Source organism: Carcharodon carcharias, chromosome 7 (genome assembly GCF_017639515.1).
Source record: "Carcharodon carcharias isolate sCarCar2 chromosome 7, sCarCar2.pri, whole genome shotgun sequence".
Taxonomy (NCBI): Eukaryota; Metazoa; Chordata; class Chondrichthyes; order Lamniformes; family Lamnidae; genus Carcharodon; species Carcharodon carcharias.
Window position 1 is genome coordinate 37,014,134 of NC_054473.1, and position 17,209 is coordinate 37,031,342.

Below are 17,209 nucleotides of genomic sequence, written 5' to 3' on the forward strand. Positions count from 1 at the left end.
GCTGAGGGGGTGGAGTATCTGGGGGCAAGTGCTGGTCAGCCTCGGAGGTGACCATTGTCAGTGGGGGGCAGGGTCAAGTGCTGCCCTGGTGCTGCATCCGCGCACAGGCAATGAAGGAGGGGGGCAGGGTAAGTGGAAGAAGTGGCCACTCATTAGGGACATCTGTATAATCTGACCATGCCTCTGCAACTGAGACAGACTGAGACAGTGATATGATTGGGGTTGAGTTCCTAGCCTGCCTCCCATGCAAGCAACGGGGAGGCACCAAAGGGCCACCAATTGCTCTGTACCTTAATCCCCCCCGGCATACACTTCGAGTTCGCCACCACTTTATTGGGACCGTGGAGCAATTGGACTGCACACGTACAATTTCCTTGCCAACGTTGGCCATGTAGCAGTCACTGCTGGAGGTTCTCACAGCCCCTTGCAATCTCAGCATCTTGGTTTGGACCAGCGTCCCTCATGTCTCAGGTTGACAGGGCATCCATGCAGCGGACGCATCTCTGGCCATCCAAGGCGTGACCAGGACTCTCCAGGAAGCATTAAGGGGCGGTCACACAGGCCCAGGAAAGGTGCGAACTACAGCCATGATAACCACATCTCTCTCGCTGCAGGAAGACTGCGTCAGGATCATGGTGACCTATTTGTATGCCTGATGGCTGACAGTGATCATAGAAGACAGAGGAGAAAGTGACTGAGGCTCCTGGTTGCGCAAAGGCAGGAGCAGCAATCTCATGAAGAAGGGACAGCAGGGGCTCCCGCACACGCTGCCCAGGAGTGACAGTGGTCCATGGCTGGTTGATGCCTAGTGACACCCAGGGTCTATAGATGCTGCCTACCATTCCTGAGGATGACTGAGAACCAGTGTCGCTGACGACTGCGCATGTCTGGGGACCTGGTGGTTCACATCTGCCACTTACTGCAGGACTTGGTGCCAAGGGGACATGGAGGGCATCCACTGCCAGTGGCTGTGAAAGTGACCGTGGCGCTCAATTTCTGTGCCAGTGGCTCCCTTCAGGGCTCCACAGGTAACCTCTGTGGGATTTCACAATCCACCACCTACAAATGCATCCATCAGGTCACGGATGCCATCTTCTCCATGACACACAACTTTGTGCATTTCACCCCGGTCTGGGACAGCCAAGATGCAAGGGCCATTGGATTCACCCTGATCTCGGGATTCCCACAGGTGCAGGGTGTGATTAACTGCACTCATGTGGTGCTCAGGTCTCCATTGCTACACTCAGTGGACTTCATCAACTGCAAGGGCTTCCATTCACTGAACATGCAGCTGGTGTGCGACCATCAGAAATGCATCCTGCAGGTATGCGCACTGTTTCCAGGGATCCCTGCAGTCTTCCAGGGTCCACAGAGGCTGCAGGACTGGCTCCTCAGGGATAAGGGCTACCCGCAGAGGCCGTGGCTAATGACACCAGTGTGGTGGCCTCAGACTGCAGCAGACCGACGCTGTAATGAGGCTCATGCAGCAGCTCGCAACTTGGTGGAGTAGACCATCGGGATGCTGAAGATGTGGTTCTGGTGTTTGGACCGGTCTAGTGGAGGCCTGCATTACAGCCCACAGAGGATGTCACGCAATGTTGTCATCAGCTGCACCCTTTAATACCTGGCACTGCAACAGGGAGAGGAGCATGGCTGAGGAGGAGATGGAGGAGCTGCATGTCTCCTCCAGTGAGGACGCCAATGATGATGAGGGTGAGGGGATCTTCAGTGATGACGATGAAGGGGATGAGGCTCTTGCACTGGCTAGATGAGGCAGGTGCACTTGGGAGGCCCTCATAGCTGCCAGGTTTGTGGAGGATGATAACAACGTGCAGTGAGGTGTCCCCATAGATCCTCACATTGCAGCTGTGAATGTTTGATTCTAGTCTGGCTTATGGCAGTGCCAATACTCCCTGTGAGAATGCTCCTGTCATGGAGATGCAGTGGAGGCCCTAATAGTCGCTCGATCGCAGAAGGATGATGACAACATAGCTTCTGAGAATGACTGACTCCTGTCTGGCCGAGGGCAGCTTGCTTGCTCTCCATGATTAGGGCCATCTCAGAGATGCAGCCATGAAACTTAAGATGCAACTGATGATGTGTCTGCTTTCAGGAGCTGGTACACAGCATCACTGGTCACAGATGCTGGTGTGATGGGGCCAGCCCCACCTTAAAGGAGCTGAGAGCATACAGAGAGAATGAGAGAACTCTGTGGCGCCTGCCCACTACATTCCGGAAGTAATGACCAGTACTGCTGAGGTGTAGGTATCAGTAATGTTTCCAGGGAGTGAGAGGTTGGGCCATCACTCTGGTCTGAAGACTGCACAGAGCACAGGGAAGAGGCCCTGGACTGAGACACTTAACCTTTTATCTTGTGCAGAAAGGCTCCACATCTGAGAGACAAGAATACTGCTCATCAGAACAAGGAGCCACAAGCAGGGAGACATTCTTAGGAGTTTATTGGCAATAGTGAACAGTGTGTACAGGTGATCAACAGGCTGTGCAACTACTTTTACCTAACTTTCCTAACCCTTCTGCTATGCCTTGGTGCTCCCTGGACATCCACCACAGAGGTGGAGGCAGCCTGCTGACTGTGACGCCCTGTCTGTGATGACTTTGGCGGGCATCCTCTGGAGGGCCTACTTTTGGGGTCCTGCTGTGTGGCAGTGGCACCCTCCTTGGCCTGTGAATCTGGAGCTGTGGAGGTCACAGGAAGAGGGGATTCGGATGGTCTGGTCACTCCCAGAGTCACCTGGGTGGATGGCCCTGCAGTGTGCACCTGCTGATCCTCCTCCCTATGGGTGCCGGAGGGCCCCTGCCTGACTCTGTGAGCAGAAGGGATAGCTGGAGTGAGATCGAGTTGCCCAGCACCCCTCTTATGTTCACAGTATTGGAGGCCAACTATGGCATCAGCGATGGAGTTAAGCCTATGCTGCAGTGCAGGAATGACGTCCTCAACCAAGGTCTTCATGGCTGCCGCCATCCTACCAGTGTTGACCTTGTTGCATTGCAATTCCGGCGCTATCACCTCAGCCTGAAGATGGACGGACTTCCTCCATCGTGCCTTGTAATCTGAGGAGTGCAGCGGACATCCCTTCCTGATGTTCCTGAGCTTGCCTTTGCAGCTCCAGCAACTGTGACATGACCGAGTCCAGAGATTCGTCATCTGACTCAGACTCAGCAATGCTCTGGCCTCCATCAGTCCTCTTGAGTGCAGGGACTGGAGAAGTCCCTGCCTCCGCCTGTTGTGGATCAGAAAGTGCAATGTGCTCACCAGAGGCTACACAAAAGCTAGGTCCCACCAAGGTGTGTGTGTGTCTGTGCTAGTGGAGGGTGTGGGTGAGCGTTGTGATGGAAATTCAGGAAGGGTGCCTCCAGATTCCTCTTCAGAGGTTTCTTCGGGGCTTGAATGGAGGCCCTGGGTCTTGGACTCTGTCAGCTGTTTGGCAGATGTGCCTTTGAACGCAACGAGATAGTTAGCACACGGCTGTGGCTTGTGAAAGAGGACACATCACTCGGTTTGGTTGTCTGATGGATGTTGCACTGCTGGATCCTCACTTGGTAAAGCAGTGCTGAATTCACTGTCAGCACAGGACTGGTCCGGGTCATTGACGGCCAGCTGAATTGCTGTTTTCGAATTCTGTCAGAACTTTGATCTCTGGCAGCCCTCCATCTGTCTGTGACCTTTCCCTCCTGTTGTGTGCCAGTTTGTCCTGCCTGAATAGAGATGGGGAGTGTCCAAGGATGCCTAATGGGCCAGATGATAAATATGCCTGGCCTGTGTGGCTGGTGAGTGGTCCCATGGATGGGATGAGGACAATGATGGTGTGTGTGAAAGAGTGAATGATGTCCCTGCACTGGCAGGGAGTAAGGGCCCTGTGGATGTGTGATAGGTTTGTGAGTGAGAGAGTTGGGAGTGATGAAAAAAGTGACATACCCTGGTGGAAAAGAGATCATCATTCATCCTTCTACGGCACTGGGTGGCTGTCCTCTGCAGGGCATTTGCATTGACCACCGCTGCCACCGCCTCCAAAGCCGGGTTGTTGACTTTGCTGCCCATCCTGCGGTCAGAGCGGGTTTAGGGCACATCCCGGCGGGCCTCCACGGCATCCAACAGTCACTCAAGGGACCTGTCGTTGAAACGGGGGTTTGGTGGGGGGGTGCTGCAGTCTTTTCTCTTTTGCTGGCCATGTCTCCCAGGCAGCAGAGGTGACCTGGTGGCAATGAGCACTTTAAAAGCGGCTGCCTTTTAAAGATGGCGGCTGGCATGATGGAGTAGCAGGGTGATGGCTAGCTGGCAAATGGGAGCCCGCCCGCCATGGAAACTGTGTGTTTCCCGGGATTGAATAAATAATGAGGCACGCTCGGGACAATACGGCGTAAAAACCCGCCATTTTCACTGATTGGTAGGACTCCATTTTACCCACCTGCTAGTGCACTTGGTGCAATTCTGGGAAAATTCCGTAAGTGGACTGGGACTATGAGGCAAAACAACCTGCAGCTGTTGATATACTGGCACTTCATTGGAAGGTATCCCTTGTCTGCCAAAGGAAAATTAAAGGCTGTCTGGTTGAAATCTTTTCAAATGCTAAAATTGCTGGGAAAACTCAGCAGGTCTGACAGCATCTGTGGAGAGAAAGACAGAGTTAACATTTTGAGTCTGGATGACTCTCCTTCAGAACTAAAGAGTAGAAATGTAGTGAAATATATACTGTTTAAGGGGGGGGTGGGACAGGTGAAGCTGGATAGAAGGCCAGTGATAGGTGGAGGTAAAGGAGAGATTGCAAAAGATGTCATAAACAAAATGTCAAAGGGGTATTGATGGTGGTGATACTGGCTAAAGGAGGTGCTAATGGAGACATTAAGAGTAGAAAGCAGGATGAGCAAGTGACAGATGGCCCTAGTGGGGGGGTGGGGTGGGGATGGTGTGGGAGAAAAGATCGAAATAGGCTAAAAGGTGGGGATAAAACAGTGAATGGAAATAAATTTTAAAAATAATAGAAATAGGTGGGAAAAAGTATATATATAAAAATTAAAAAATATTGTAAAATGGGGATCAAAAAGGGGTGAGGATGGAGGAGAGAGTTCATGATCTAAAATTGTTGAACTCAATGTTAAGTCCAGAAGGCTGTAAAGTGCCTAATCAGAAGATGATGTGCTGTTCCTCCAGTTTGAGTTGAGCTTCACTGGAACATTGCAGCAGGCCAAGGATGGTCATATGGGCACGAGAGCAGGGTGGTGTGTTGAAATGGGAAGTGACAGGAAGGTCTGGGTCATGCTTGCGGACAGACTGAAGGTATTCTGCAAAGTGGTCACCCAGTCTGTGTTTGGTCCCTCCAATGTAGAGGAGACCACATTGGGGGCAGCGAATGCAGTAGACCAAACTGAGGGAAGTGCAAGTGAAATGCTGCTTCACTTGAAAGGAGTGTTTGGGCCTTTGGATGGTGAGGAGGGGGAAAGTAAAGGGGCAGGTTTTGCGATTACATGGGAAGGTGCCGTGGGAGGGGGTTGAGGTGTAGGGGGTGATGGAGGAGTGGACCAGGGTGTCCTGGAGGGAATGGCCCCTACGGAATGCAGACGGGGCGGGGGGGGGGGGGGTAAAGGGAAGATGTGTTTTGTGGTGGCATCATGTTGGAGATGGCGGAAAAGGCGGAGGATGATCCTTTGAATGCGGAGGCTGGTGGGGTGAAAAGTGAGGACAAAGGGGAACCTATCATGGTTCTGGGAGAGAGAGGAAGATGTGAGGGCAGAGGCATGGAAGATGGGTTGGACACAATTGAGAGCCCTGTCCACCACCGTGGGTGGGAAATCTTGGTTAAGGAAGGAAGACAGACATGTCAGAATCACTGTTTTGGAAAGTGATAAATCTTTTGCAATCTCTCCTTTGCCTCCACCTATCACTGGCCTTCCTTCCAGCTTCACTTGTCACTAAAGCACCCCCTTTAACAGTATATGTTTTACCACATTGCTATTTCTCTTTCGTTCTGAAGAAGTCATACGGAATCGAAACATTAATTCTGTCTTTCTCTCTACAGATGCTGTCAGTTGCTGAGATTTTCCAGCAATTTTTGTTTTTGTTTCAGATTTCCAGCAACCGCAGTATTTTGCGTTTATCCTTTCAAATGCTGTCTGAAATAAGGAAACTGCAATCAACACAGTAACTTTAAATATAGAAGGTAATTTGTAAATAGTTTGGCAGCTGTACTTACATGCTTAAAATTTAGGACAAATGTGAGTTAGAAAAACTTTATTTATAACGAATACAAAATATACAAATGTAGCGTGTTCAAAGTTACATATATTCATATGTAGGACCCTGTCCTCTGCAAACAAAAGATCATGGCCAGACATTGTGCCTTTTTCAACTAAACAAAAGCCTGGGGATAACTGTTCCCTGGTGCATTATCCATGGAAATGCCTCTAACAGAGTCCACCAATCAAACACCCTTTTCTCTTGCAGTATAAATTTATTGTACCCGTTGAAATTTGGTATTCTGACATGTGAAAGATGAAAAGCTTACACAGCAAGTCTCTTTTCTCAGCAATACAAAATATTTGCACAGCAACAGCATCATCAGGAAAATGGCTTTGCAGCAGTGACATTAATTTTGATAAACTCTTCCTCTTCATTTTTCAAAATACTGTACAGATATCAGCAGACCTTTTAATCATTACAGTTTTACAACTGTATAATTTTCTCAAAATAAAAGAGCAACAAGTGTTATTAAAAACATCAATATTGATGTATGCTCATGCTTTCAGAAAAGTCAGTTACAAACTTTTATTTTGTAAGGGTAATTGTGGATAGTACTTTTCACCATACAAATGGTGCTCTCTCCCGTAGCATGCGCACTCCAAACCGCTGCCACTCACGCTGGTGTATCCACAGCTCCTGTGTTGTATCCAGACAAGCCAGAACAGCACCACCTTTCCATGCTATCAAGCGTGGATCCATGTCCTAATTATAAAAAGATATGAAGTCAAAAAGAATCAGCTTATGAATCTCCCCAACAGACCAGTGAAAGGCAACTTAAAACGGTGCCACATTGCTTTTCATTTTCTAGAAACGCTGTTGAGGATTTTAAAAGCTCGGGTGTATGTTAAAACAGAGCAAGCAGAAATGCAGTTTTTCCAACAATTCTTTTTTGGATATGCAACTGAATTCCTAAAGACCAACATATCTTGCCCAGAGAATGGTCTGGTGACCACTTCTTCTCCCTGGGAGGAAGCACGAAATGTACTGCCAATAGTAAATCATCTCAGACTCTCAAAACTCAAAACATCCTTCAAAACTTAGACAACTTTAATAATAAACCCGAAGTACGTATGCCACCATTCTTTACTGCACTATTTTACAAACACATTGTTAATTGAAAATATATCGTAGGTGTGGAGAAAATTAAGAAATAAATACTAAGGCACATAACAATGTTTCGCAAAAAGAAAAAATGTTGCACACACACAATTGGATTTGCAATTAAGTGAAGGTACTAAAAAGTAGACTGGATTGTCGCAGTTTTTTTTCCTCAAATTTTACCCCATTATCTCTCCTGCATGTTATGTCTCAAGACAAAATGGATTTCCAGCAAACAATATAAGTAGTAGCAGGAAAAGACGATTTGCCCCCTACAGCCTGCTCCACCATTCAATACGATCATGGCTGATCTTCTGCCTTAACTCCACTTTCTCACCCATTCCCAATATCAATTGATTCCCGGAGGGATCAAAAATCTGTCTATCTGCCTTGAACATGCTCAACAATGGAGCACCCTCAACCTTCTGGGGTAAACAATTTCAAAGATTCACAATATTCTGTGGGAAGAAATTTCTGTCCTAAATGACTGGTTCCTTATCCTGACACTATGCCCTCATGTCCTAGATTCCCCACCAAGGGGTAATAACCTCTCAGTGTCTAACCTGTCAAGCCCCTCCAGAGAATATAGGCCCAATTTACTTTGTACCTCGTTGTAAGACTACTCTCATATCCCAGGAACTAATCTAGTGAACTTTGCTCTGTCATCTCTAATGCAAGTATATACTTCCTTAGATATTGGCCAAAACTGTACACAGTATTCCAGGTGTGGTTTCACCAAATGACCAAGAGTTCCTTTTCCTTGTAAACCAATCCCCTTGCAATAAAGCCCAACATTTCATTTGCCTCTAAGGAAAGTAGAAAATGTTGGAAATACTCAGTAGATCAGATAGCATCTGTGGAGAGAAACAGAGTTAATTTGAAGGATTTTCCCCTCGGTAATTTGGGGGTGGGCCCCGCTTGCCAAGGGGAAAATGACGCTGGATGAGGTCGGGAGGAACACCCAATGTCATCCCGGTCCATTTAGATCTTCAGGAAGGCGGGTGGACGGTGAAATCAGCTGTCCGCTCACCGACCTGTCAATGGCCAATTAAGCCCACTGACAGGCTAATTAACCTTGTTAAAGACCCTGCCCGTCCAAGCTTAAGGCTGGCGGGCAGGCCAGGAGTCCCGGCGGGCTCCAGATTATTCATGAAACTTCATCCACTGGCGGGATGAAATTTCATGTCCGTTTTTTTTAAAATTTAATAAACTTTGTGTGTTTCTTATTAACATGCCCCATCTCGTGTGACACTGACACATGAGGGAGACATGTTAATAATTTTAATATTTCTCTATTTTTTTACTTTTCTTACCTACCAGTAAACTCTCTGAGACAGCACTTTGCCTCTGGGAGCAGTGTGCTCTTTCGTGCGCATGTGTGAAACAGCGCACTTTGACAGTTAGGGATTCCCTCACCGCCACCCCACCCCCCCCAAACAGGAAGTGCATAGCGCTTCCTGTCGGGCAGGCCTTAATTGGCCCGTCCACTTCAAAATGGCAGTGGACCCGTTTCGGTGGAAGTGGTTGGCTGCCCGCCCGCTGCTGAACTGCTGGGGCCCACCTACCAATCGAGGACTAAATTCTGCCCAATGTTTCTGGTTGTAATTGCTTGCTGTGCCTATATGCTTTGTGTTCCTTGTACAAGTACACCCATGTCTCACCGAACAACAATACTTAGAAGTTTCACGCTTTTTAAAAAATATTCCGCTTTTCTATTCAAATGAATAATCTCACACTTAACCACATTATAGTCTAGCTGTCACATTGCTGCCCGTTCACTGAACTTGTCCATATCTCTTTGCAGCCCCTTTGTGTCCTACTCACAGCTTACATTCCCAACAAGCTCTGTATTATCATATTACACTCTGTCTCTTTGTCTAAGTCATTAGTATAGATTATAAATAGCTGCGACCCCACTAATCTTTGCAGCACTCCACTAGCTGCAGGCAACTTGAAAATGTCCTGTTTATCCCTAATCTCTGCTTCCTGTCCAATTACCAATCCTCCATGCATGATAATATATTACCACCAAGTTTATGAGCCATTAACTTTCTGTGATTTCTATGATTCTGCAAAGTAACCTTTTGTGTGGCATCTTATCAAACGCCTTTTGGAAATCCAAGTATATTACATCTACCAGCTATCATTTATCTACGTTACTAGTTGGAGCTTCAAAAACGCTAATAAATTTGTCAAACACGATTTCCCTTTTTTAAAAAAATGCTGACACTATGATTTTCTAAGTGCATTGTTAAGATTTCCTCAATCATACAGTCCAGGTATATTACCTAGGTGGTCATTTTTCATATGTGAGCCTACACAGAAAGTGTATTAAGGGAATGGGAGAGTCGGTAGGAAGGGGCTGACAAGAGAGAGAGGGCATGAGAGCATGAATACAAATGGGAAGTCAAAGGATAAGACAAGGGGCAAAAGTAAAGAAATAAGGGCATGACAAAAAGATTAACAGTGGGAAACAAGGAGTGAAGCCTATTAACTGCAGGAATCATTCTACAGACAAGAATGTGTTTCTTATACTTTGCTCAGCACATAGAGGTACTGGAGAAACCTCTCTAGGTGTGAAAGCAATACTGAATTCTTTCACAGCATCAGGCTGCAATTTAAGAGTGGTGAGAGAAAACTAAGATTCTTGGAGACAGCTTCAGCAACAGAGGGCTCAACTTTAGATGAGGAGATGGTGACAGCCCTAGATGATTATGTTACACCATCAGGAAAAATTATGCTAGTTACAGTAGTCTCAAAATACACTGAGTAAAAAGTTAGGATTTAGTGCGCCTACCTTTCAGCATGCATGACGGAAGTGCACTTTGAGGTGGAATATGCATTAACTGGGGTCTGCAAGATTTTCCATCCTCTGTATAAATTGAATGAATGTGGTTTTAATTTTCATAAGTGCTTTCCATCAAGCCTACTTGCAGGTAGGCCAGGCACAAATGATACAGCAAATTCTAAATTTTAAAATTAGGTTTCCAGAAGTCTAAATGGGTGCTGCTCTGGCCTCAGGTTAAAGTGCAACATTGGAGCACAATTTGCATATTTAAAAAGGATCTCCACCCAGACTTGTGGTGGATGTTCTTGTTCCTTACAATTTAAAATTCAAGCATACCAGAGCAACAAAGGAGTGGGTAAGATTCCTGCTCCCTTTTAACTGCCTGCCATGCCACCTGGTTTCCAATAGGCGGGCAAGTTAAAGTCACTTCCATTGCTGCGAGATGAGCTGGCATGTATGCAACTAAATTCACTGGGAGTGCTGGTTAGCAATATAATTAGGTAAATTTTGCAGTTTGTAGAATATGCAAATTTATGTAGCCTTCGTTAAGTGGGTGGAGTAAATGGAAGTCAGACTTCTTCCAGAAGCTATAATTATTTATGTAGTTGGATTCATTTAGAAATGCTGTTCCATTAAAATTAATCTGTATGTAAAAGACAAGAAATAAATTTTAGAATGGAATCTGTGATTCTACGAGCTGGAATTGTGGAATCTGGCATTAAATGATAGTGGATTAAAAGTCATCCTCAAACACTTAGAAAAAATGTGAGCATCAAAATGGTCAAAGATTTTTTTTAAAGAACATGAGGTTTTTTTTTAATTTAGCAAGGGAGCAGCATTGGCTTCCCACCAGCCAAAACCTGCAGGGAGCAGCAGCCTAAGCCAAAAGAAGCCCAATAAGGTACATTTTTTTCCAGGGATTTCCTAATGTGTTAGGAGGATTCCCCAGCCAAACTCTTACCTTGTACAGGGGTCTGCTCCTTAGAATCTCGAGTGGCCTCCTGCTGCCAGATTATAATATCAGGACAGCCATTCTCTGATATTTTGACCAGGAAGTCAGCTAGTGGCATGCTCATGGGGTCATTCCTGCCTGCTGCCGCACCCATTTAGGCGTGCTGCTCATTTTACCTCAGGAGTTAAAATGATCCTTACTTTATTTTTACCTGCAGATGGTTCTTTGGACTAATACTGAAGTCATTATCAGTTAGCTGAAGAGTTTGAAGATGGTGGAGTAATGGTAATGTCACCGGACTAGTAATCCAGAGGCTCAGGCTAATGTTTTGGGGACAGGGTTTCAAATCCCACCATGGCAGCTGGTGAAATTTAAATTCAATTAATAAACCTGGAACTGTAAAGTTAGCTCTCAGTAATGGTGACCATGAAACCACTGTCAATTGTTGTAAATCCCATCTGGTTCACATATCCTTTACGGAACGAAATCTGCTGACCTTACCTGGTCTAGCCTACATGTGACTCCAGATCCACAGCAACGTGGTTGACTCTTAACTGCCCTCTGAAATGGTGTGGCAAGCCACTTGGCTCAAGGGCATTTAGGGGTGGGCAACAAATGCTGACCTTTCCAGCGACACCCACATCCCATGAAAAAATAAATGAAAAAATATATGTAAAACAGTGCATCTTTAATAGCCTCCTAATTTGTCAGTATTCTAAGTCAGACAGAACTTTCAGTAGTCTGGATCAGACAGACATTTAAACTGACCTTTTAATAACAATACCATGTATTATTCTGGTACAGTATAAAAGATACTTTTTCTCACCTTGGGTCTTGTGATAACTTCAACATTCTCTACTATTCTGCGGAACGATGGTGGCATCTTGTTCAGAATTCTGTGTTGTAAGAATTCTTGAGCCCCGTGGAACATTAGGCCCCCTCCAACCACCAAAATGGAACTGTACATTTTCTTTTTTGTTTCATCAGAGCCTGAAAGTGTACATGTTTTTCTTATGTGATGCACATTACCAGGAGAATATTAAGATAGTACAGACTTCAAATGGTTCTTCCTCGAATTATATAGAGAGCTTTTGTTCAAAACTATTTTAGTGGATCAATCCATTAAAAGTTACATACTCAAACTTAGTTAAAAAATATAGATAGTTGTATTCTTTATGAGGAAGTTTAATTGTTTGATTATTGCAATTTCACAAAAATAACTCAACTTCATAAGTTTGGGATGCCAGGCAGAAACCTGAGCTCTACTGTTCCACGCTACAACATATACAAATACAGTGTTTCGCTAAATTGTTACGTCAATTTAAACATACTTATGCTTATAAATCATATATCAATGACTCAAATAGCTCTTTGTTGAAATATAGAATCAAAGAACCACACAGCACAGATGGAGGCTATTTGACCCACTTGGGCCTAGGCAATTAAAAGCACTGCCACCAATGGTGGAGCAATTAAAATTGGGGATGTACAAGAGACCAGGAATTAGAGTAGCGCAGATATCCTGCAGTGTTGTGGGGCTGGGGGAGATTACAAAGAAAGGGAGGAACGAGGGGTTTGAAAGAAAGGTGAGAATTTTAAAATCAAAAGGTTGCTTGATCGGGAGTCAACATAGATTAGCAAGCACAGAGGTGATAGGGGAATGGGACTTGATATGGGTTAAGACATGGGCAGTAGCGTTTTGGATGACCTTAAGTTTATGGAGGTAAAATGTGGGAGATCAGCCAGGGGTGCATTGGAATAGCTGAGTCTAGAGGTAACGAAGGCAGAAATGAGGGTTTCAGCACTTGAGCTGAGATGGGGCTGAAGTCATGTGATGTTACAGAGATGGAAATAAGTGGAAATAGTCTTAGCGAAGGCATGAACATAAGCCCGGAAGTTCATCTCCGAATCAAGGGTTGCAAACAGACTGGCTTAGTGTCAGACTGTTGCCAGGGAGAGGGATGGAGTCAGTAGTTAGGGAATGGCAATTGCAGTGGGGACCAAAAACAATGGCTTCAGTCTTCCCAGTATTTAAATGGAGGAAATTTCTGCTCATCCAGCAATTAATATTATTCGAATATTTATTCTTTCTCTACGAGTGCAATGGTCTTTGTCTTAACTGTTCTCTGTGACAAAATATTCTATAGGCCACCAAAGCTCCACATAAAGGATTTTCTCTAACATCTGCCCTCATTCTGTGATCATTTTAAATTGATGATGATCCCTCGACACTGATTCCCTAGTCAGATGAAATGGTATTTCTCTAATCACTCAACAAAATCCTTCATAATTCTCAAACAAAACTCTTATTAAATCTCCTCTTAAGCTTCTCTGCTGCATTGGATCATTCAAAACATCTCAAGTCTCTCCTTTTAAGTCTAGTTTGCCATTTCAGGAATCATCCTAGTGAATGCTGGAAAATCTCTACGGCTTTAATGACCTTCCTATAATGAGATGTCCAAAACTGTACACAGTTACTTCTTTATTCTTGTGTTTGATGACCCAAAATGCTGTGTATCTTTTGGTTTAATGAAAGCAAACATACTGTCCTGTAAATGTCACAATGATTGAAACAAGTTTTCAAATTAATCCCTATCATTTAATTTTATAAAATCACAGTGCATTACAGTAATTCTTACCACAGCAATCAATACTATGCAGTATTGATTTATCAAGGCCTAAAGCCTTTCCTTCAAATTGTGATACAGTTGTTTTTCTGGCCATCAGAGCTGCTGGGAGATCCTCGGAATCATTTCCACCCAGTAGGCAATCATGCTGAGAAGTTCCAAGTTCTAGTTCATGGGAATGACTCTTCTCTGCACTGTCAGTATTCTGAGCACCTGATTCTACTTCAAATCCAGCATACTTAGCCAATGCTTTCCTCTCGGCAATAGCTTTGGCAGCCTAAGACAATAGCAGTGGTAACACATTAAATGGCTTGGTATAAGATAAGTGTGACTAGTTCAAAGATTTTACAAGCACAAAACCATTATTGTCTCTGCAAGTTCTTTAGCCAGCTAATACATTATTTTGCAATGATTAATGATTTGCTTATTTATCTTCTATTTCACTGCATATTCGTCAATTTAAACAGACTTTCCTGTTAAGTATTACTAAATTCATAACCCTCACCTGCTCCTGTTTACTCTGGGTTGCCACCAAGTAATGTTCATCATGTGGATCTTCTGAATCACCCTGTGATCTGTGTTGCAATGAGGTTATCTTCTGTCCCACAATTCCAAAAGTAGCTGGATAAAACAGTGCCATTGGTGCCTATTGTGTGCAAGTATTAAAGTTATGAACTAGTATTCATAGCTCAAAATAGTTTGTCTTATTTGGTTCTGAGTTAGCATCAGAAAGGAAGGTTACAAGCCAAAATCCTCAAGTGCCTATCAAAGACATCAAGTTCTCATTTTGACCAAATTACTCCAAGTCTAAAGCAGCCCCATTTAAATTCAGAAATAGGTTTATCTTGGAATTATTAATAACACAGAGAAATTTAAAAATGTGTAAGCCTGTTTACTTTCCTCACAATCATCTCCCAACAATCTCAATAACTTGTTGCTGCAATGCCAAGAAAAACACATCTCTGTAATAATACACTTTTTCATCATAAGATACTGGTACTTTTCCTTTAGAATCCATTCTGGGGCAGTGTGGTGGCTAGTTTGTTCTTTACAACTATCTTTGGCTTTGACTGAGTTTTGGTGGATAAAAATCTAATGTTTCTATACCCACAACAGACAATAAAAAAAGAAACAAAGGCATCGGCCCGGACAGAAAAAGTCAATATTACTATTTCTTCAAAACAGAATGCAGCATTTAGCTCAGACGGAACTTGAAATTCTTCTTTAGAAGAAAGAATGCAATTCTTCAGTCATTGCAAATTATAAAATTACTCAAAGGAAATATCTTTAAAATACACGTTTCAGTCACCTGTAGCTTTTCATCTCCTTGTCGCAATTGATATAACAATGCTGGAGAATCTGGTTGACGGACCTTGAACTCATGATCCTGAATTCCGGAGATGTCCTGTTTAGTGAAATGGCACAACAGTAAAGTTTTACTCTACATCTTTATAAAACTTTCAACTTAACATTATCATTCAAATATTGTCATAAAATAAGCTTCCTTAAAATTCTGGAAGGTTGGGAGTGTTGGGGGAGGACAAGATGTTGGAAGGGATGAAAGTGGATCTGAGAAACTCCCATTTTAATCTGGTTTACAGACTTACATCCTGATTACTCAGAAGTTTTTTAATATGGGGTATGGGACTATGTGTAATGATGAAAATTATTAATTAAATATTTTACAAATCATTCTTGACTATTACATTGCACTCCCGGTTATTCTCCCATGTTTCACCATCCGTAAACGCCAAGATCTCACCCAAGTCCCTTTCACCCATAATCCCTTGTGCTTGCTAACATACACTGGCTCCCAATGCCTTGATTTAAAATTCTCACCCTCATTTTCAAATCCCTCCATGGATTCACCTCTTCTTCCTATCTCTGTAATCTCCTCTAGTTCTACGACCATGGAGATCCCTGTGCTCCTCCAATTCTGGCCTCTTGAGCATCCCTGGTTTTAATTGTTCCACATTGGGTGGAACATGCTGTCAAGGCCCCAAGTTATGGAATTCCACCCCTAAACCTCTCCACTTCTCTATCTCTTTCCCATCACCTTTTGGCGCTCCGAATCAAATTTTGCTTGATAGGACTCCTATGAAGCACCTTGGGTCATTTTACCATGTTAAATGTGCTATATAAATGCAAGTTGTTGTTCTTGCTATTCTACAGAAGATTCAAGTCATGCTTCACAGTGTCCTTACAAAATGCAGGGTATTTAAAGAAGGTTACAATTTAACTTTATTCCAATGGCAGACCCATATACTGGGATGAAAGCAGCCTTTTCCTCCAGCCCTGCATCCATTTATGGGGACAGAATATTGAACTCAAGGGGAGATTTCTGTGGGTCTGAGTACAGTGGATGAGCTGGGTAAAGTGAATATTAGAAAGTTGTGGGGGTCAGAGTGCACATCTTTATAGAAACCCACCTGATTTTATTCCATTTAAATTAGTGAAGAAAAATTATAGAATTCCTTTACAAGTGTGTGCTCTACTTTTGCACTCCTCATTTTTCGATGAATATTGCACCCAACTGATTCAGCACGCCTGGGCGCAGACCTATTAATATTTTTCACTTGCATCCAGCACTCTCTAATTTCATTGCTGATTTTTTTATTAACTTGTGAAAGGTGTCCGGGAGTGCAGCACACCAAGAGAATGAAACTGAGTCAATTCTTGATTCACTCCTACATCATTTTGCAATTTCAGCTCTTGTTGAAATTTAGTGCAATAGGCACTGGTTGCACTTTTTATAACTTGTGGAATTGCAATTGGAAAATTAAAATATGGGTTAACTTCAAAATGCAAAATACACCCAAATTTTTGAGAATAAGATTATCCTTCAATTTATAAGGATTATTAAATCAACGTTGTGCATCTGCCCACAAAATATATTATTTTAAAACACCGTGATTAAACACTTAAGATTAACGATTTAGAATTATATTTTTCACTTGGTTTCCTGGAGTTTTCCTATTTAAAATTTATTGGAGTCACAGTCACCTGGTCTAGATGGCAGAATGTCTCTTTAAGCTGCTGAAGAAGAAGGCAATCCATTCGATTAAATAGTTGACAATCTCTATAAGGGAAACCAGACCGCTGCATAAGCCAGAAGAAACATCTGGTCACATCAGATCCTCCATATGCCAAACGCAATCTGCAGGACATAGATAAATCAGTCAACAATACCTTCTGTTATCCATGTTTATTGGTGTTATAACATTAAATAAAAATGTACAAATCTAATCAAACTGACTCTGAAGAAAACAAATCTGCGCCACTTCAGTATGAGTTAAGATTTACATATGTGCAAACCCAATTATTCCACCTCTTCACTCTACCCTTCGGGAATTGTGCCTTCAGCCATCTAATCCTCACTTCTGGAATTCTTTCCCTGAATACTGCCACCTTTTAACTTCCCTCTCTTCCTTTAAGATCCTCATTAAAACCACCACTTTGACCACTTTTTCGTCACCCATTTACGGTCT

General features: G+C 43.7%; 1 protein-coding gene across 2 annotated transcripts in view; it reads right to left on the reverse strand.

Moving 5' to 3' along the window:
- Window positions 1-6,232: 6,232 nt before the first annotated feature.
- The window catches only part of actr8 (actin related protein 8), a 29,401-nt gene continuing 18,424 nt past the window's right edge, over window positions 6,233-17,209 (reverse strand). Inside the window, exons 8-13 of one of the 2 annotated variants that reach the window (XM_041190939.1) lie at window positions 16,725-16,878; window positions 15,031-15,126; window positions 14,227-14,367; window positions 13,734-13,998; window positions 11,921-12,084; window positions 6,233-6,958 (exon numbers count right to left, since the gene is read on the reverse strand). In XM_041190939.1, the coding sequence (XP_041046873.1) occupies window positions 6,815-6,958; window positions 11,921-12,084; window positions 13,734-13,998; window positions 14,227-14,367; window positions 15,031-15,126; window positions 16,725-16,878 (964 nt within the window). In that variant the 3' untranslated portion in view covers window positions 6,233-6,814. The remainder of the gene's footprint in view (window positions 6,959-11,920; window positions 12,085-13,733; window positions 13,999-14,226; window positions 14,368-15,030; window positions 15,127-16,724; window positions 16,879-17,209) is intronic. The other variant, XM_041190940.1, reaches the window with a different exon arrangement.